Here is a 23065-nt window from a genome sequence, read left to right as displayed (position 1 = left end):
ATTACTGTGAGGAGAACATTAAAACTAGATTACTGTGAGGAGAACATCAACACTAGATTACTGTGAGGAGAACATCAACACTAGATTACTGTGAGGAGAACATCAACACTAGATTACTGTGAAGAGAACATCAACACTAGATTACTGTGAGGAGAACATTAACACTAGATTACTGTGAAGAGAACATCAACACTAGATTACTGTGAAGAGAACATCAACACTAGATTACTGTGAGGAGAACATTAACACTAGATTACTGTGAAGAGAACATCAACACTAGATTACTGTGAAGAGAACATCAACACTAGATTACTGTGAGGAGAACATTAACACTAGATTACTGTGAAGAGAACATCAACACTAGATTACTGTGAAGAGAACATCAACACTAGATTACTGTGAGGAGAACATTAACACTAGATTACTGTGAAGAGAACATCAACACTAGATTACTGTGAGGAGAACATCAACACTAGATTACTGTGAGGAGAACATTAAAACTAGATTACTGTGAGGAGAACATTAACACTAGATTACTGTGAAGAGAACATCAACACTAGATTACTGTGAGAGAACATCAACACTAGATTACTGTGAGGAGAACATCAACACTAGATTACTGTGAGGAGAACATCAACACTAGATTACTGTGAGGAGAACATCAACACTAGATTACTGTGAAGAGAACATCAACACTAGATTACTGTGAAGAGAACATCAACACTAGATTACTGTGAGGAGAACATTAACACTAGATTACTGTGAAGAGAACATCAACACTAGATTACTGTGAGGAGAACATCAACACTAGATTACTGTGAGGAGAACATTAAAACTAGATTACTGTGAGAGAACATTAACACTAGATTACTGTGAAGAGAACATCAACACTAGATTACTGTGAGGAGAACATCAACACTAGATTACTGTGAGGAGAACATTAAAACTAGATTACTGTGAGGAGAACATTAAAACTAGATTACTGTGAGGAGAACATTAACACTAGATTACTGTGAAGAGAACATCAACACTAGATTACTGTGAGGAGAACATCAACACTAGATTACTGTGAGGAGAACATTAAAACTAGATTACTGTGAGGAGAACATTAACACTAGATTACTGTGAAGAGAACATCAACACTAGATTACTGTGAGGAGAACATTAACACTAGATTACTGTGAAGAGAACATCAACACTAGATTACTGTGAGGAGAACATCAACACTAGATTACTGTGAGGAGAACATTAAAACTAGATTACTGTGAGGAGAACATCAACACTAGATTACTGTGAGGAGAACATCAACACTAGATTACTGTGGGGAGAACATCAACACTAGATTACTGTGAGGAGAACATCAACACTAGATTACTGTGAGGAGAACATCAACACTAGATTACTGTGAGGAGAACATCAACACTAGATTACTGTGAGGAGAACATCAACACTAGATTACTGTGAGGAGAACATCAACACTAGATTACTGTGAGGAGAACATTAAAACTAGATTACTGTGAGGAGAACATCAACACTAGATTACTGTGAGGAGAACATCAACACTAGATTACTGTGGGGAGAACATCAACACTAGATTACTGTGAGGAGAACATCAACACTAGATTACTGTGAGGAGAACATCAACACTAGATTACTGTGAGGAGAACATTAAAACTAGATTACTGTGAGGAGAACATTAAAACTAGATTACTGTGAGGAAAACATAAAGACCTGTTGTACCTCTAATTATCCTGTAGCTGATCAGCTCACTCCTATTTCTGTCTCCATCCTTGGCGTATAACGGACCAGGCTCCAGGGATAAAGCACCGTCCTGTGGACAACAACAGACCAGGGTTCAGAGATAAACCACCGTCCTGTGGACAACAACAGACCAGGGTTCAGAGATAAACCACCGTCCTGTGGACAACAACAGACCAGGGTTCAGAGATAAACCACCGTCCTGTGGACAACAACAGACCAGGGTTCAGGGATAAAGCACCGTCCTGTGGACAACAACAGACCAGGGTTCAGAGATAAAGCACCGTCCTGTGGACAACAACAGACCAGGGTTCAGAGATAGGTACACAGATATACTGTAACACACCTCTCTCTCTCTGTTCAGGTACACCTCTCTCTGTTCAGGTACACAGATATACTGTAACACACCTCTCTCTGTTCAGGTACACAGATATACTGTATCACACCTCTCTCTGTTCAGGTACACAGATATACTGTAACACACCTCTCTCTGTTCACGTACACCTCTCTCTGTTCAGGTACACAGATATACTGTATCACACCTCTCTCTCTGTTCACGTACACCTCTCTCTGTTCAGGTACACAGATATACTGTAACACACCTCTCTCTGTTCAGGTACACAGATATACTGTAACACACCTCTCTCTCTGTTCAGGTACACAGATATACTGTAACACACCTCTCTCTGTTCAGGTACACAGATATACTGTAACACACCTCTCTCTGTTCAGGTACACAGATACACTGTATCACACCTCTCTCTGTTCAGGTACACCTCTCTCTGTTCAGGTACACAGATACACTGTATCACACCTCTCTCTGTTCAGGTACACAGATATACTGTAACACACAGCTCTCTCTGTTCAGGTACACAGATATACTGTAACACACACCTCTCTCTGTTCAGGTACACAGATATACTGTAACACACACCTCTCTCTGTTCAGGTACACAGATATACTGTAACACACACCTCTCTCTGTTCAGGTACACAGATATACTGTATCACACCTCTCTGTTCAGGTACACAGATATTATCACACCTCTCTCTGTTCACGTACACCTCTCTCTGTTCAGGTACACAGATATACTGTATCACACACCTCTCTGTTCAGGTACACCTCTCTCTGTTCAGGTACACAGATATACTGAATCACACCTCTCTCTGTTAAGTTACACAGATATACTGTATCACACCTCTCTCTGTTCAGGTACACAGATATACTGTATCACACCTCTCTCTGTTCAGGTACACAGATATACTGTATCACACACCTCTCTCTGTTCAGGTACACAGATATACTGTATCACACCTCTCTCTGTTCAGGTACACAGATATACTGTATCACACCTATCTCTGTTCAGGTACACAGATATACTGTATCACACCTCTCTCTGTTCAGGTACACAGATATTATCACACCTCTCTCTGTTCAGGTACACAAATATACTGTATCACACCTCTCTGTTCAGGTACACAGATATACTGTAACAAACCTCTCTCTGTTCAGGTACACAGATATACTGTATCACACCTCTCTCTGTTCAGGTACACAGATATACTGTAACACACACCTCTCTGTTCAGGTACACAGATATACTGTATCACACACCTCTCTCTGTTCAGGTACACAGATATACTGTATCACACACCTCTCTGTTCAGGTACACAGATATACTGTATCACACACCTCTCTCTGTTCAGGTACACAGATATACTGTATCAACACCTCTCTCTGTTCAGGTACACAGATATACTGTAACACACACCTCTCTGTTCAGGTACACAGATATACTGTATCACACACCTCTTTCTCTGTGAGGTTGACCTTTGCCCTGTAGCCGGAGCTGACACACAGTTTGGCTATCCCCAGGTTGGTTCTGACACAGGGCTGGAACCACGGTGGACGGTTGTCAACGTCCTTCACGTTAACCGTGATGGTCACCACGGCAGTGAACGAAGGCTCGCCGGACTCAGAAACGTTATACGTGTCCTGGGAAATGGTGTTAATAGATTGTCAAGGAAGGTCAAAGGGCATTGAGATGAGGACAGCAGATCCTGGTTCTCTACTATAGGATTATGTTATTTTACAGATTATAGTATATTTCTGGAATACTTTACAGATTGTAGTATATTTCTGGAATACTTTACAGATTCTAGTATATTTCTGGAATACTTTACAGATTCTAGTATATTTCTGGAATACTTTACAGATTCTAGTATATTTCTTGAATACTTTACAGATTCTAGTATATTTCTTTAATATTTTACAGATTAGAGTATATTTCTTGAATACTTTACAGATTCTAGTATATTTATTTAATATTTTACAGATTAGAGTATATTTCTGAAATACTTTACAGATTATAGTATATTTATTGAATACTTTAGAATATACATAAAATATATATATTTCTAGAATACTTTGTAATCCCATTTGACATAAACAGTAGGGAAGAATGTAAACAACAGTATACCTGTACATGTAAGACCAGGGAGATCTTTTGGACAGAGTCGTAGTCGATGATGTTTTGCACCAGTATGTTGGGGGTGTTGGCATTCTCCAGTCGTAGATACCTGTTCTGGTGACACCAACAATGACAAACGTGTTTAATCTGCTGAGCAATGATTTGACTGAACCTTTATTTATACCAGCTTCGTCTTGTTGAGATAAAAAAATATATATCTATTTTTCAGGAGAGACCTGGACCAAGACAACAGCATCAACAGATCAGTGTTAGTGTTCATAGTGTTCATAGTGTTCATCGGTGATGGAGGGAAGGTCTTACCGTGGCTGACTCTAAACGATAGTACAGGGGCTCAGAGTCAATGTCTGTGGCCTCTATCCGGCCAATACTGGTGTTCACAGGAGTCAGCTGTGGGAGAGAGAGGGCTCAGAGTCAATGTCTGTGGCCTCTATCCGACCAATACTGGTGTTCACAGGAGTCAGCTGTGGGAGAGAGAGAGGGCTCAGAGTCAATGTCTGGGGCCTCTATCCGACCAATACTGGTGTTCACAGGAGTCAGCTGTGGGAGAGAGAGGGCTCAGAGTCAATGTCTGGGGCCTCTATCCGACCAATACTGGTGTTCACAGGAGTCAGCTGTGGGAGAGAGAGGGGGCTCAGAGTCAATGTCTGGGGCCTCTATCCGACCAATACTGGTGTTCACAGGAGTCAGCTGTGGGAGAGAGAGGGGGCTCAGAGTCAATGTCTGGGGCCTCTATCCGACCAATACTGGTGTTCACAGGAGTCAGCTGTGGGAGAGAGAGGGGGCTCAGAGTCAATGTCTGGGGCCTCTATCCGACCAATACTGGTGTTCACAGGAGTCAGCTGTGGGAGAGAGAGGGGGCTCAGAGTCAATGTCTGGGGCCTCTATCCGACCAATACTGGTGTTCACAGGAGTCAGCCGTGGGAGAGAGAGGGGCTCAGAGTCAATGTCTGTGACCTCTATCCGACCAACACTGCTGTTCACAGGAGTCAGCTGTGGGAGAGAGAGGGCTCAGAGTCAATGTCTGTGGCCTCTATCTGACCAATACTGGTGTTCACAGGAGTCAGCTGTGGGAGAGAGAGAGGGCTCAGAGTCAATGTCTGTGGCCTCTATCCGACCAATACTGGTGTTCACAGGAGACAGCTGTGGGAGAGAGAGGGCTCAGAGTCAATGTCTGTGACCTCTATCCGACCAACACTGGTGTTCACAGGAGTCAGCTGTGGGAGAGAGAGGGCTCAGAGTCAATGTCTGTGGCCTCTATCTGACCAATACTGGTGTTCACAGGAGTCAGCTGTGGGAGAGAGAGGGGGCTCAGAGTCAATGTCTGTGGCCTCTATCTGACCAATACTGGTGTTCACAGGAGTCAGCTGTGGGAGAGAGAGGGGGCTCAGAGTCAATGTCTGTGGCCTCTATCTGACCAATACTGGTGTTCACAGGAGTCAGCTGTGGGAGAGAGAGGGGGCTCAGAGTCAATGTCTGTGGCCTCTATCTGACCAATACTGGTGTTCACAGGAGTCAGCTGTGGGAGAGAGAGGGGGCTCAGAGTCAATGTCTGTGGCCTCTATCTGACCAATACTGGTGTTCACAGGAGTCAGCTGTGGGAGAGAGAGGGGGCTCAGAGTCAATGTCTGGGGCCTCTATCCGACCAATACTGGTGTTCACAGGAGTCAGCTGTGGGAGAGAGAGGGCTCAGAGTCAATGTCTGGGGCCTCTATCCGACCAATACTGGTGTTCACAGGAGTCAGCTGTGGGAGAGAGAGGGCTCAGAGTCAATGTCTGGGGCCTCTATCCGACCAATACTGGTGTTCACAGGAGTCAGCTGTGGGAGAGAGAGAGAGGGCTCAGAGTCAATGTCTGTGGCCTCTATCCGACCAATACTGGTGTTCACAGGAGTCAGCTGTGGGAGAGAGAGGGCTCAGAGTCAATGTCTGTGGCCTCTATCCGACCAATACTGGTGTTCACAGGAGTCAGCTGTGGGAGAGAGAGGGCTCAGAGTCAATGTCTGTGGCCTCTATCCGACCAATACTGGTGTTCACAGGAGTCAGCTGTGGGAGAGAGAGAGGGCTCAGAGTCAATGTCTGGGGCCTCTATCCGACCAATACTGGTGTTCACAGGAGTCAGCTGTGGGAGAGAGAGGGCTCAGAGTCAATGTCTGGGGCCTCTATCCGACCAATACTGGTGTTCACAGGAGTCAGCTGTGGGAGAGAGAGGGCTCAGAGTCAACATATTATATTACAGAAATGTTACTTCATGGAAATGTACCGATATGGAAGGTTTATTCATACAAACTGATGTGGTATTGTATAAAAAAAAACATTTTATTTATTTATTTATATAGCCCTTTGTACATCAGCTGATATCTCAAAGTGCTGTACAGAAACCCAGCCTAAAACCCCAAACAGCAAGCAATGCAGGTGTAGAAGCACGGAGTCAATGTATGAAGGGTGCAAGTAGTTAATTACTATTGTCATCGTAACATAATCACCATGGTAATGTTGGGCCCACGGAGAAGTGTCTAATGCTGTTAGGTACATAGTAAATAGAAGAAGGTCTCACCTCGTTCACCTGGAGAACGTAATGACTCTGAGTGAAGTAAGGTACATAGTAAATAGAAGAGGGTCTCACCTCGTTCACCTGGAGAACGTAATGACTCTGAGCGAAGTAAGGTACATAGTAAATAGAAGAAGGTCTCACCTCGTTCACCTGGAGAACGTAATGACTCTGAGTGAAGTAAGGTACATAGTAAATAGAAGAGGGTCTCACCTCGTTCACCTGGAGATTGTAATGACTCTGAGCGAAGTAAGGTACATAGTAAATAGAAGAGGGTCTCACCTCGTTCACCTGGAGAACGTAATGACTCTGAGTGAAGTAAGGTACATAGTAAATAGAAGAGGGTCTCACCTCGTTCACCTGGACAACGTAATGACTCTGAGCGAAGTAAGGTACATAGTAAATAGAAGAGGGTCTCACCTCATTCGCCTGGAGAACGTAATGACTCTGAGTGAAGTAAGGTACTGTGGCAAAGAAGGGGGTCGAGTGATAAGTGGCAGATATGTGAGAGCAGAGCTAATAAACGGGCTCTGCCCGATCAATAAAATGCCCCCCCCTGTCAGAACTACAGATCACAAAATGGCCGACCGCCAAAACTACAAGTCCCAGAAGCAAGGGGAACCCTCAGAAGGTGGAGCCGACTCATAGATAAAGGTTCAAGAAAAACCAGGAAGAAAAAGGGAGGGTGCTGGAAGGAGCTATGAACAATAGAGAAAGAGACTATAGAGATTGGCTGGATTTACCGTGTATGAGCTGGATTGTTTGGACTTACCTGTTGGCGTTTGGAGCTGGACCTACTGAGAACCCGATTCGTGTACCGAACCCTGCTATCCTTGACCTCGCCTACGGCCTGGGTGGACCAGGACGGAGAAACAAACACACAGGTACTGTCCTGTTCGAAAGAACTCTCATTCTTGGGTGATTTGGTGACAGTTTACCACTTAGTTTGTGACAAACGCTCCTAACCTTGAAGAGGTTTGCCACAGTACATAGTAAATAGAAGAGGGTCTCACCTCGTTCACCTGGAGAACGTAATGACTCTGAGCGAAGTAAGGTACATAGTAAATAGAAGAGGGTCTCACCTCGTTCACCTGGAGAACGTAATGACTCTGAGAGAAGTAAGGTACATAGTAAATAGAAGAGGGTCTCACCTCGTTCACCTGGAGAACGTAATGACTCTGAGTGAAGTAAGGTACATAGTAAATAGAAGAGGGTCTCACCTCATTCACCTGGAGAACGTAATGACTCTGAGCGAAGTTTGGAGGATTATCGTTCACATTTTCAATGAAAACTTCAACAGACACGTTCACCTTAGAAAAGAGTGAATCGTATTAGTTGGCATTTGAAAGCAGCAAAGCATTTTATAGAACCTACTTATTTTTTAGAGTTGAAGACTTGATGTGAAAGCAACCAGATATGTTATACATTGTTCTTCACCCATGAGAGAACAGAAATATGGTTTGACCTGACAGGCACAGCCCAGAAATAGAGAGACCGACTGAGCTTAGGATTCCAGAGTCCTATTCCCTATATAGTGTACACTATAGACTAGAGCCCTATTCCCTATATAGTGGTACTGCTATAGACCAGAGCCCTATTCTATATAGTGGTACTACTATAGACTAGAGCCCTATTCCCTATATAGTGGTACTACTATAGACTAGAGCCCTCTCATTCCCTATATAGTGGTACTACTATAGACTAGAGCCCTATTCCCTATATAGTGGTACTACTTTAGACCAGTACATAGTACTACTATAGAAGAGCCCTCCCTCACCTAGAGCCCTATTCCCTATATAGTGGTACTACTTTAGACCAGAGCCTATTCCCTATATAGTGGTACTACTATAGACCAGAGCCCTATTCCCTATATAGTGGTACTACTATAGACCAGAGCCCTATTCCCTATAGTACTACTATAGACCAGAGCCCTATTCCCTATATAGGTCTATAGACCAGAGCCTATTCCCTATATAGTGGTACTACCTGGACCAGATATTCCCTATATAGTGGTACTACTATAGACTAGAGCCCTATTCCCTATATAGTGGTACTACTGTAGACCAGAGCCCTATTCCTATATAGTGGTACTACTATAGACCAGGGCCCTATTCCCTATATAGTGGTACTACTATAGACCAGGGCACTATTCCCTATATAGTGGTACTACTATAGACCAGAGTCCTATTCCCTATATAGTGGTACTACTATAGACCAGAGCCCTATTCCCTATATAGTGGCATTACTATAGACCAGAGTCCTATTCACTACTATAGACCAAAGCCCTATTCCCTATATAGTGGTACTACTATAGACCAGAGCCCTATTCCCTATATAGTGGTACTACTATAGACCAGAGACCTTTCCCTATTATAGTGGTACTACTATAGACCAGAACCCTATTCCTATTTTACTATAGACCAGAGCCCTATTCCCTATATTTACTACTATAGACCAGAGCCCTATTCCCTAAGTGGTACTTGATGTACTATAGACCAGAGTCCTATTCCTATAGTGGTACTACTATAGACCAGAGTCCTATTCCCTATATAGTGGTACTACTTGACCAGTAGTTCTATTCCCTATATAGTGGTACTACTATAGACCAGAGCCCTATTCCCTATATAGTGGCACCTATAGACCTATTCCCTATATAGTGGTACTACTATAGACCAAAGCCCTATTCCCTATATAGTGGTACTACTATAGACCAGAGCCCTATTCCCTATATAGTGGTACTACTATAGACCAGAGCCCTATTCCCTATATAGTGGTACTACTATAGACCAGAGCCCTATTCCCTATATAGTGGTACTACTATAGACCAGGGCACTATTCCCTATATAGTGGTACTACTATAGACCAGAGTCCTATTCCTATATAGTGGTACTACTATAGACCAGAGCCCTATTCCCTATATAGTGGTACTACTATAGACTACTAGAGCCCTATTCCCTATATAGTGGTACTACTATAGACCAGAGCCCTATTCCCTATTCCCTCCTATTCCCTATATAGTGGTACTACTATAGACCAGAGCCCTATTCCCTATATAGTGGTACTACTATAGACCAGAGCCCTATTCCCTATATAGTGGTACTACTATAGACCAGAACACTATTCCCTATATAGTGGTACTACTATAGGCCAGAGCCCTATAAGGTACAATTTGGGACATAACCCATGACCATGAGACATGTCATCACTACTACTCACTGATCTGGAGCCAGTTCTGTTGCAGCGCACCCTGACCCACAGAGCATCATCCACACGGGGCAGAGACTAGGAAACGAACACAAATGCAGCAGCTGTTATTTCACACCACAGACAGAATGCCTCATTGACCCTCGACCTTTCTTTTTTGTCAAAGGAAAAATGACCTTTGACCCCCCCGTAACTGAGTCAGTTCATGGCAATGTTCCAGGCCAACTACTTTGCAGTCGGCATGCAAGCCATACCTCACAACACTAGCTGAACTTGTCCAAGAAGAAAACACAGTTTTAAAATAAATCCACTTTGTGACATGTTAAAAATTGCTATGGATGTTAAGTTCTGACGCTGTACGTATCAAGTGTCTCAGAATAGAAGTTCTGATCCAGGATCAGCCCCCCCAGCTTGTATTCTTTCTATTCTACAAAGCAAAACTGATCCTAGATCAGCTTGATACATTGCCCCCTGAGCTCTCACCTCAAAGTCCAGTCCTCTCTTGGCGATGAGGTCCGTCCCCCGCAGGTAGAACGCCTCCGCAGGGTTCTCCGTGACGGTCAGCTGAACATCGTCACTACAGGTGATTCTGGCTACTAGAACGTCCACAGTGCTGTTCTCTTTTATAGACACGGGGTCAGGAGAAACTGTACAGACTGAGAGAGATGTGAAACAGACACAGATAGAGGGGTCAGGAAAAACTGTACAGACTGAGAGAGATGTGAAACAGACACAGATACAGGGGTCAGGAGAAACTGTACAGACTGAGAGAGATGTCAAACAGACACAGGTACAGGGGTCAGGAGAAACTGTACAGACTGAGAGAGATGTGAAACAGACACAGGTACAGGGGTCAGGAGAAACTGTACAGACTGAGAGAGATGTGAAACAGACACAGATACAGGGGTCAGGAGAAACTGTACAGACTGAGAGAGATGTCAAACAGACACAGATACAGGAGTCAGGAGAAACTGTACAGACTGAGAGAGATGTGAAACAGACACAGATACAGGGGTCAGGAGAAACTGTACAGACTGAGAGATGTCAAACAGACACAGATACAGGAGTCAGGAGAAACTGTACAGACTGAGAGAGATGTCAAACAGACACAGATACAGGGGTCAGGAGAAACTGTACAGACTGAGAGAGATGTGAAACAGACACAGATACAGGGGTCAGGAGAAACTGTACAGACTGAGAGAGATGTCAAACAGACACAGATACAGGGGTCAGGAGAAACTGTACAGACTGAGAGAGATGTGAAACAGACACAGATACAGGGGTCAGGAGAAACTGTACAGACTGAGAGAGATGTCAAACAGACACAGATACAGGGGTCAGGAGAAACTGTACAGACTGAGAGAGATGTCAAACAGACACAGATACAGGGGTCAGGAGAAACTGTACAGACTGAGAGAGATGTGAAACAGACACAGATACAGGGGTCAGGAGAAACTGTACAGACTGAGAGAGATGTGAAACAGACACAGATACAGGGGTCAGGAGAAACTGTACAGACTGAGAGAGATGTCAAACAGACACAGATACAGGGTCAGGAGAAACTGTACAGACTGAGAGAGATGTCAAACAGACACAGATACAGGGGTCAGGAGAAACTGTACAGACTGAGAGAGATGTCAAACAGACACAGATACAGGGGTCAGGAGAAACTGTACAGACTGAGAGAGATGTGAAACAGACACAGATACAGGGGTCAGGTTGAAACTGTACAGACTGGTTGAAGACTGTGCTGTATCAAAGAGATGTCAAACAGACACAGATACAGGGGTCAGGAGAAACTGTACAGACTGAGAGAGATGTATGCAGACACAGATACAGGGGTCAGGAGAAACTGTACACAGACTGAGAGAGATGTGAAACAGACACAGATACAGGGGTCAGGAGAAACTGTACAGACTGAGGAGAGATGTGAAACAGTCACAGGATACCTGACAGGAGGACTCCTTGCTGTACAGACTGAGAGAGATGTGAAACAGACACAGATACAGGGGTCAGGAGAAACTGTACAGACTGAGAGATGTCAAACAGACACCCCAGGTGATACAGGGGTCAGGAGAAACTGTACAGACTGAGAGAGATGTCAAACAGACACAGAACACAGGGGTCAGGAGAAACTGTACAGACTGAGAGAGATGTGAAACAGACACAGATACAGGGGTCAGGAGAAACTGTGCTTTTTACAGACTGAGAGAGGAGAAACTGTACAGACTGAGAGAGATGTCAAACAGACACAGATACAGGGGTCAGGAGAAACTGTACAGACTGAGAGAGATGTCAAACAGACACAGATACAGGGGTCAGGAGAAACTGTACAGACTGAGAGAGATGTCAAACAGACACAGATACAGGGGTCAGGAGAAACTGTACAGACTGAGAGAGATGTCAAACAGACACAGATACAGGGGTCAGGAGAAACTGTACAGACTGAGAGAGATGTCAAACAGACACAGATACAGGGGTCAGGAGAAACTGTACAGACTGAGAGAGATGTGAAACAGACACAGATACAGGGGTCAGGAGAAACTGTACAGACTGAGAGAGATGTCAAACAGACACAGATACAGGGGTCAGGAGAAACTGTACAGACTGAGAGAGATGTCAAACAGACACAGATACAGGGGTCAGGAGAAACTGTACAGACTGAGAGAGATGTCAAACAGACACAGATACAGGGTCAGGAGAAACTGTACAGACTGAGAGAGATGTGAAACAGACACAGATACAGGGGTCAGGAGAAACTGTACAGACTGAGAGAGATGTCAAACAGACACAGATACAGGGGTCAGGAGAAACTGTACAGACTGAGAGAGATGTCAAACAGACACAGATACAGGGGTCAGGAGAAACTGTACAGACTGAGAGAGATGTCAAACAGACACAGATACAGGGGTCAGGAGAAACTGTACAGACTGAGAGAGATGTCAAACAGACACAGATACAGGGGTCAGGAGAAACTGTACAGACTGAGAGATGTCAAACAGACACAGATACAGGGGTCAGGAGAAACTGTACAGACTGAGAGAGATGTCAAACAGACACAGATACAGGGGTCAGGAGAAACTGTACAGACTGAGAGAGATGTCAAACAGACACAGATACAGGGTCAGGAGAAACTGTACAGACTGAGAGAGATGTCAAACAGACACAGATACAGGGGTCAGGAGAAACTGTACAGACTGAGAGAGATGTCAAACAGACACAGATACAGGGGTCAGGAGAAACTGTACAGACTGAGAGAGATGTCAAACAGACACAGATACAGGGTCAGGAGAAACTGTACAGACTGAGAGATGTGAAACAGACACAGATACAGGGGTCAGGAGAAACTGTACAGACTGAGAGAGATGTCAAACAGACACAGATACAGGGGTTAAGGAGAAACTGTACAGACTGAGAGAGATGTCAAACAGACACAGATACAGGGTCAGGAGAAACTGTACAGACTGGAGGAGATGTGGAAACAGACACAGATACAGGGGTCAGGAGAAACTGTACAGACTGAGAGAGATGTCAAACAGACACAGATAAAGGGGTGTCACAGGAGACACTGTACAGACTGAGGAGGTGTGTGTCTATAGATACACTGTATTAAGGGGAGGTGTAGTGGAGAGGTGTCTAACAGACACACTGTATAAGGGGTGTGGGAGAAACTGTCTACTGAGATACATGTGTATTGATGGACACAGATGGAGGGGTCTATAGATACACTGTATTAGAGGTGTAGTGGAGGAGGTGTGTCTAAGATACACTGTATTAATGGGGTGTGGTGGAGGGGTGTACAGTGATAGATGTGTCAAACACTGTATTACAGGTGTGGTGGAGGGAGATGTCTATAGATACACTGTATAATGGAGGTGTGAGAAACTGTACAGAGGTGTGGTGGTCAAACAGATACACTGTATACAGGTGTCTATAGAAACTGTACAGACTGTACACTGTATTAATGGGGGTGTGGTGGAGGGGGTGTCTATAGATACACTGTATTAATGGAGGTGTGGTGGAGGGATGTCTAAAGGTAACATACACTGTATTAATGGAGGTGTGGTGGAGGAGGTGTGTCTATAGATACACTGTATTCAGAAAGTGTAGTGGAGGGGTGTGGCTACAGATACACTGTATTAATGGGGGTGTGGTGGAGGGCGTGTCTATAGATACACTGTATTAATGGAGGTGTATGGAGGTGTGGAGGAGGCGTGTCTATAGATACACTGTATTAATGGAGGTGTGGTGGAGGAGGTGTGTCTATAGATACACTGTATTAATGGAGGTGTAGTGGAGGAGGTGTGTCTATAGATACACTGTATTAATGGAGGTGTGGTGGAGGAGGTGTGTCACTGTATTAATGGAGGTGTGGTGGAGGAGGTGTGTCTATAGATACACTGTATTAATGGAGGTGTGGTGGAGGGGGCGTGTCTATAGATACACTGTATTAATGGAGGTGTGGTGGAGGAGGTGTGTCTATAGATACACTGTATTAATGGAGGTGTGGTGGAGGAGGTGTGTCTACAGATACACTGTATTAATGGAGGTGTGGTGGAGGAGGTGTGTCTACAGATACACTGTATTAATGGAGGTGTGGTGGAGGGGGCGTGTCTATAGATACACTGTATTAATGGAGGTGTGGTGGAGGAGGTGTGTCTATAGATACACTGTATTAATGGAGGTGGTGGAGGAGGTGTATCTACAGATACACTGTATTAATGGGGTGTGGTGGAGGGTGTGTCTATAGATACACTGTATTAATGGAGGTGTGGTGGAGGAGGTGTGTCTATAGATACACTGTATTAATGGAGGTGTAGTGGAGGAGGTGTGTCTATAGATACACTGTATTAATGGAGGTGTGGTGGAGGAGGTGTGTCTATAGATACACTGTATTAATGGAGGTGTGGTGGAGGAGGTGTGTCTATAGATACACTGTATTAATGGAGGTGTGGTGGAGGAGGTGTGTCTACAGATACACTGTATTAATGGAGGTGTGGTGGAGGAGGTGTGTCTATAGATACACTGTATTAATGGGGTGTGGTGGAGGGGAGGTGTAGTGGAGGAGTGTCTATAGATACACTGTATTAATGGAGGTGTGGTGGAGGGGGCGTGTCTATAGATACACTGTATTAATGGGGGTGTAGTGGAGGAGGCGTGTCTACAGATACACTGTATTAATGGAGGCGTGTCTACAGATACACTGTATTAATGAAGGTGTGGTAGAAGGTGTAGATGTATCTACACTGTATTCTGACCTCTACTTAATTCCCTCAGAATTCCACCACCTTTATGCGCCAGGAAACCATGAATAAGGTCTAGCGAACCTGTCAGCTCCAAGTGGAAAAAGAATATACTTTTTTTTCTCTATATATAAATAGCACCATTCTCCACGCACTGTAATTTACAACCTGATCAGAGCTATATATCAGAGCTATTGATCAGAGCTATTGATAAGAGCTATTGATCAGAGCTATTGATAAGAGCTATTGATCAGAGCTATTGATAAGAGCTATTGATCAAGCTATTGCTATTGATAAGAGCTATTGATAAGAGCTATTGATAAGAGCTATTGATAAGAGCTATTGATTGATGATCAGAGCTAAGAGCTATTGATAAGAGCTATTGATAAGAGCTATTGATAAGAGCTATTGATAAGAGCTATTGATAAGAGCTATTGATAAGAGCTATTGATAAGAGCTATTGATAAGAGCTATTTATAAGAGCTATTGATAAGAGCTATTGATCAGAGCTATTGATAAGAGCTATTGATAAGAGCTATTGATAAGAGCTATTGATAAGAGCTATTGATAAGAGCTATTGATAAGAGCTATTGATAAGAGCTATTTATAAGAGCTATTGATAAGAGCTAGGTAAATGAGTAATCCCGTTTGGACAAGGGGATTGTAAATAGAAATGACACTTCTCTTTATATTTATTTGACCTAATAATCCCAAGAGACAAATGTGAAACCAGTCATATGGCAACAAACTGAAGCATCAACTTTCCCACAATAAAGTTAATGAAAGGCTGTGTCATTATGCACAATTTAAATGACCTTTTATATGACCTTTTAACTTGCGGGGATGGGCACTCTCGAATGTCTTAATTATAGGCAACCCCGACTTTCTCTATCTCCTATCACGTCAAATAATAGCCATTATCAGTATCAACAGTCTGTAGGCGTAATAAACACACTAAAATTAAACTGTTAGTTCCTTCAGTTGGTATGTAGCCGACATTACCATTCCATTTAATTCCATTGTTTCGTTTACCTTCATTTGCCTCGTGGCCTTGTGGTTGTTGCTGAGGATCATTAGTGACGGAGGATGACGTCACAAAAGAAGGACCCACAGGCGTTACCCGCACGGTGGGAGACCCACGAGGTCTGGGGGCACACGCTCCTGTCATCGATATCTATGTTTTATATTTTGTATAATAAATCATTTTGAGAGTAGCCCTCCAACAAGTCATTCATTAACGTTTTTAATGTCCATATGTACTAGAGAGCTAAGTGTTTGTTTGTTTATTGGGCTTCAGGAATGTGACTGAAAAGGTGAAAAATAAAAAATAAACTGATTGAAAGTATAAGGGGGTATCGGTGAATATATGTCGTGGTCAAGACTACGACGGCGCCAGTGTAATGAGCAGAGTTTACTCAGGTGTTCAACAGCGCATATCAGACCCAGAGCTTAATGTTTCATATGTAGTTCTTTAATGAGTTTCAATTTAGAGAACAGATCTCTTCGCAGAAGCAACAAATACAGGGAAGGTAAACAAAAACCTGCTTGGTTGCCATAGCAACATCAGGGAACATGGGCAGACCGGAGTTGTTCTTCAAATACAGTATTTATCTTCTATTCTGTACCATCTACTTGAGCCTCGCATTCTCCTTCATTCCCGCTCTCAACACGTTACGGAAATAGATGAACTCTATAGGAAGCTCTTGGGACAGGTCGTCTGGCTACTGGAAATAGATTAACTCTATAGGAAGCTCTTGGGACAGGTCGTCTGGCTACTGGAAATAGATGAACTCTATAGGAAGCTCTTGGGACAGGTCGTCTGGGTACTGGAAATAGATGAACTCTATAGGAAGCTCTTGGGACAGGTCGTCTGGGTACTGGAAATAGATGAACTCTATAGGAAGCTCTTGGGACAGGTCGTCTGGGTACTGGAAATAGATGAACTCTATAGGAAGCTCTTGGGACAGGTCGTCTGGGTACTGGAAATAGATGAACTCTATAGGAAGCTCTTGGGACAGGTCGTCTGGGTACTGGAAATAGATGAACTCTATAGGAAGCTCTTGGGACAGGTCGTCTGGGTACTGGAAAGCCCATACATTTGCAGATGCGAACAGACCATAATCTTTAGCAGACAACAGTTCTTGAGGGCTTGAACAACAACAATAAAGTTGTTTGTAATTTCGTTCATAGGCTACTGGTGAACCGGCGTTTGAGTTGTGTGGTTACAATATCAACGGTCCCTTATCTCTGGTATATCTTGGCATCCATCATCCAACAATTCATTAGAATTATGTGCAGCGCAATGGACATATAATGCCCAATGTCTCAGGAATGTCTGGGTTTGCAATACTCAGCATAGAAAACAGTTGGGTCGGGAACTTGGGCCGACAGGCCGTGGTGGATTAAATGTGATTTAATTCAATTGAATTTCGCTCATTTGTTAAGGATATTAGCCAGACAAAACCCGTGGAGTTCAACCATAAATAGTGTCTGAAAGTACAGTATCCTCAAGCAGACTACTTTCCCCCTTATTGTTAGGCTATTTGAGATGTTACTTTGATAAAGAGTTTATAAACACTGTGTATAGCTGTAGATAGTACACTGCATAATGAAACAATACCTAGTAAACTAGTGTTTTGAGGGTAACTGACTCTATTATTTGCCATTAATTGACTGGTTTTACGCACAACAACGTTCTATTCAAGATGGGAGAGAGCGCGAGGACGGCTCATGTCATGCAGGTTCAGGAAGCTTATACAGGACAGTTGCTGTATATCCTATGAAAAAAATATATATATATATTGGTAGCTGATCAGTATGCTGCTGCAACAACCAATTATTTTATAATCTGCAATATTTCAATTCCAAACTTTATTGACTTAACAAGTAATTACATTATTGCCACTGTGTAGTGGTGTAAAGTACTTAAGTAGTATTTTGGGGAATCTGTACTTTACTTTACTATTTTTTTTATGTTTGACTACTTTTACTTCACTACATTCCTAAATAAAATGATGTACCTTTTACTCCATACATTTTCCCTGACACCCAAAAGTACGAGTTACAATTTGAGTGATTAGCAGGACAGGAAAAACGGTAAAATTCACACACTCATCAAGATAACGTCCCTGGTCGTCCCTACTGCCTCTGATCTGGTGAATTCACTCAATATAAAAGCTTCCTTTGTAAATGATGTCTGAGTGTTGGAGTGTGACCCTGACTGCCAAAAAATATATATATAAAAATAAAATTGTGCCGTGTGGTTTACTAAATGTCAGGAATTTGATGAGTAGCAGTGACTTTTACTTCATACTTGTACTCAAGTATAACAATGTAGTACTTTTTCCACCTCTGTACTTAAGTACATTTCAAATCTGATACTTTTAGATTTTTTCTCAAGTAGTATTTTACTAGGTTACTTTCACTTTTACTTGAGTCATTTTCTATTAAAGTATCTTTACTTTTACTCAAGTATGACAATTTGAGTACTTGTTCCACCTCTGCCACCGGGCAACAGTCTAAAAATGTCAGCATTGGGACACCCTGTAGAGCTTCGTGTACTGTTAGGATTTAAGAGGAAATGACGAACAAATAGGTCTACCAATAAACATTTACCCATTAGCTAAAACGAAGCGAAGCCTTGGCACCAAACAAGTCCTGTGATCGATTCGATTAGGCTGCGCAGCCGTATAGACATGTCGCAATTTCAGCACCATGGACAGCGATCAGCAGTCTACACCTTGCGGGGGACGAGAGAAGCAGCGTTATGCCAGTGCATGTAGTCTATTTAAATCGTTATGGAACGGAGGGCAGACCAAGACGTAACAGTTTGAGCCCGACACACATGGGGCGATACTTGGCTGTGCAATCCCACAGTTCCATGGTTAGTGCAGGCAATAGACGACGGCATAGCCTACTATTGTAAACTATTCACTATTCTCCCTATTCTAATTGTATATACACGAGGCGTCCAACATTACCATGGGTTAAATAACTATTTAAGGGGATGGCTTAAGATAAATGTACTGAAAACCCTTATCGAATTAAAACTCCATGAGACAATATGTTGACCAGCAAGTTGTGAGGCTTTTCAGTTATTGAATTAGGCCTACGTTTTTTTATTCAGCAAGCGCAAGGGATCCATACCTGCAAAACCCCGTTAATTACGCACCTTCATAAGGTAGGTCTGAATATCAGCTATGGAGAAGCGAGAAGGAAAGGCGTGATGCGGCGGTTTACTCATAACCGCATAACCCCGCAGTCTCCGGGTTGTCCGCGGGGCGGGTGTGTTTAGGGTTATGGAATATTGTGTGGATCAAGGCCGGGTGGGTGGCGAGCGGGTTGAATAAAGAGAAAACAAAACCTTTTAAAAAATCCATAAATGTAGAATTATTGTGCAATATATATCTATAGGCTACATTGAGGTTTTTCGTTCATTAGTTTCGGCTAACAGGCATGATTAGTAGCCTATTTAAGCCTAAACTTCCCGCGCACCAAATAGCCTACATATCTTATTGCCAAAGGCTTATGGGACGGGAATAAAAGGTTAATGTAGATCCACAGAGTTTAAAAGAACAATGTCAGAGTTTAATTAAATAAGTGAAAAGCTGCGGAATGTAGAGTTAAAAATAAAGAGTTGGGAGGCCCAGAGAAGAAGTCTAATGTTATAGAAGAGAGGACCAGAACAGTAGTCTAATGGTATAGAAGAGAGGACCAGAACAGTAGTCTAATGGTATAGAAGAGAGGACCAGAACAGTATTCTAATGGTATAGAAGAGAGGACCAGAACAGTAGTCTAATGGTATAGAAGAGAGGACCAGAACAGTAGTCTAATGGTATAGAAGAGAGGACCAGAACAGTAGTCTAATGGTATAGAAGAGAGGACCAGAACAGTAGTCTAATGTTATAGAAGAGAGGACCAGAACAGTAGTCTAATGTTATAGAAGAGAGGACCAGAGAAGTAGTCTAATGTTATAGAAGAGAGGACCAGAACAGTAGTCTAATGTTATAGAAGAGAGGACCAGAACAGTAGTCTAATGTTATAGAAGAGAGGACCAGAACAGTAGTCTAATGTTATAGAAGAGAGGACCAGAACAGTAGTCTAATCTTATAGAAGAGAGGACCAGAACAGTAGTCTAATGTTATAGAAGAGAGGACCAGAACAGTAGTCTAATGTTATAGAAGAGAGGACCAGAACAGTAGTCTAATGTTATAGAAGAGAGGACCAGAACAGTAGTCTAATGTTATAGAAGAGAAGACCAGAACAGTAGTCTAATGTTATAGAAGAGAGGACCAGAACAGTAGTCTAATGTTATAGAAGAGAGGACCAGAACAGTAGTCTTATGTTATAGAAGAGAGGACCAGAACAGTAGTCTAATGTTATAGAAGAGAAGACCAGAACAGTAGTCTAATGTTATAGAAGAGAGGACCAGAACAGTAGTCTTATGTTATAGAAGAGAGGACCAGAACAGTAGTCTAATGTTATAGAAGAGAAGACCAGAACAGTAGTCTAATGTTATAGAAGAGAGGACCAGAACACCATGCTACACAAAACACCATGCTACACGGCAGCACATCGTAGAAAAACCCTGAACAGTAGTCTAATGTTATAGAACACAGGAACACCCCTCCCTCCCAAACACAGGAACAGTAGTCCTAATGTTCCCCAACACAGGAACACCCCCTCCCTCCCCAACCACAGGAACACCCCTCCCTCCCCAACACAGGAACACCCCTCCCTACCGTTATTAGCTCTCTTATAGAAGAGAAGACAAGAAAAGAATGAACTACATTCAAGAAGTTAGAAAATAAATTATTCAACGAAAAACCAGAAATAATAATAATAATATGAATGAAGAAAATAATATTGAGTCAGAAGAGGTGACAGATGCTGCTGAAAGTCCCCCAGAACATCAGTCAATTCAAAGGGTTTATTACATACATTGTACAATATTTTCCCAGCTAGCAGTGTTATGTTGATGATTGTGAGGCCTATACAAATTCGACAGTGACACAATGGGAACTTCAGAACATGCCTGTGACCTGTGGCCTAGAAGGGAACCAGAACTGTAGTCTGATGGGTTAAATGAACAACTGAAATCTGACACTGATTGTAGGTCTATAAAGAGAGGACCAGCATAGCCTAATATTAACTCCTGCAGCATTTCTTGCAGTAAAACGAAGAGAGGACCAGCCATAAGCTAATTTTGACTAGAAGAGGAGGACCAGAACAGTAGATTTCTTTCTTTCAGCATCTTGAAACGGTATATGAAAACCAGCATACAAATGTTATAGAAGATAAACTAGAACAGTAGTCTAATATCAAGAAACCAGAACAGTAGTCTAATGTTATAGAAGGGGTATTGAACATGCTGAAACAAGAACGAGAGGACCAAACTGTAGCCTAATGTTGGAAGAAGAGAATCGACCAGAATATCAATGTTATCCTGAAGGAAGACCAGAACAGTAGTCTAATGTTATAAAGAGAGGACCAGAACATTATTCCTCCTCCACCAAACTTACAGTTAACACTATGAAGAGAGGACCAGAACAGTAGTCTAATATTATAGAAGAGAGGACCAGAACAGTAGTCTAATATTATAGAAGAGAGGACCAGAACAGTAGTCTAATATTATAGAAGAACCAGAACAGTAGTCTAATGTTATAGAAGAGAAGACCAGAACAGTAGTCTTATGGCTATAGAAGAGGGACCAGAACAGTAGTCCATTTCATAGAAAGAGGACCAGAACAGTAGTCTAATGTTATAGAAGAGAGGACCAGAACAGTAGTCTAATGTTTAGAAACCCGAGGACAGATGATGTTATAGAGAGGACCAGAACAGTAGTCTAATATTATAGAAGAGAGGCCAGAACAGTAGTCTGATGTTATAGAAGAGAGGACCTAGAACAGTTCTCTTCACTATAAGAGAACCAGAACAGTAGTCTGTTATAGAAGGGACCAGAACAGTAGTCTAATGTTATAGAAGGAGGACCAGAACAGTAGTCTAATGTTATAGAAGAGAGGACCAGAACAGTAGTCTAATGTTATGAAGGAGACCAGAACAGTAGTCTGATGTTATAGAAGAGAAGACCAGAACAGTAGTCTAATGTTATAGATAGGACCAGAACAGTAGTCTTTGTTATAGAAGGAGTGTCCAGAACAGTAGTCTGATGTTATAGAAGAGGGACCAGAACAGTAGTCTAATGTTATAGCAAGAAGGACCAGAACAGTAGTCTAATGTTATAGAAGAGAGGACCAGAGAAGCAGTCAAAACCTTGGGAATGATTTGGTGGTAAAAGAGGGATGAAAGCAGTGAAGCAGCTGTTTTTAAATGTTGTTTTACATCATAAAACCTGATATTACAGGGAACAATCCGCAAAAGGATAAATGTGCTTCTTTCCAGCATCACAAAACCCATGCTACACGGGAGTCCCAAACCGTCCCTCCCCAACAGGAACAATGTGCCCCTCCCTCCCAGCACAGGAACACCCCCTCCCCCTCCCCCAACACATAACACCCCCATCCCTCCCCAACACAGGAACACCCCCTCCCTCCCCAACACAGGAACACCCTTTATCCCCAACACAGGAACAGCCCCCTCCCTCCCCAACACAGGAACACCCCCATCCCTCCCCAACACAGGAACACCCCCTCCCTCCCCAACACAGGAACACCCCCTCCCCAACACAGGAACAGCCCCTCCCTCCCCAAACAGGAACACCCCCATCCTCCTCTCTATTATCATAAAACAATGACAACAACAAAAGAAAAGAATGAACTTCACATTCAAGGTTAGAAAATAAATTATTCAACATCAAAAACCA

General features: G+C 42.9%; 1 protein-coding gene across 1 annotated transcript in view; it reads right to left on the bottom strand.

The window, feature by feature from the left end:
- Positions 1 to 23065, bottom strand: part of LOC127924173 (cadherin-related family member 5-like) — a 35158-nt gene that overhangs the window by 8073 nt on the left and 4020 nt on the right. The window contains exons 2-9 of the mRNA XM_052508631.1: positions 10484 to 10656; positions 10013 to 10078; positions 8017 to 8106; positions 7810 to 7905; positions 4550 to 4636; positions 4238 to 4342; positions 3568 to 3753; positions 1741 to 1831 (exon numbers count right to left, since the gene is read on the bottom strand). Coding sequence (XP_052364591.1) covers positions 1741 to 1831; positions 3568 to 3753; positions 4238 to 4342; positions 4550 to 4636; positions 7810 to 7905; positions 8017 to 8106; positions 10013 to 10078; positions 10484 to 10656 — 894 coding nt within the window. The remainder of the gene's footprint in view (positions 1 to 1740; positions 1832 to 3567; positions 3754 to 4237; positions 4343 to 4549; positions 4637 to 7809; positions 7906 to 8016; positions 8107 to 10012; positions 10079 to 10483; positions 10657 to 23065) is intronic.

Source organism: Oncorhynchus keta, unplaced genomic scaffold, assembly GCF_023373465.1.
Source record: "Oncorhynchus keta strain PuntledgeMale-10-30-2019 unplaced genomic scaffold, Oket_V2 Un_contig_3767_pilon_pilon, whole genome shotgun sequence".
Classification (NCBI taxonomy): Eukaryota; Metazoa; Chordata; class Actinopteri; order Salmoniformes; family Salmonidae; genus Oncorhynchus; species Oncorhynchus keta.
The sequence above is the reverse complement of the archived record's forward strand: the minus strand, read 5'-3'. Positions and strand labels throughout refer to the sequence as shown.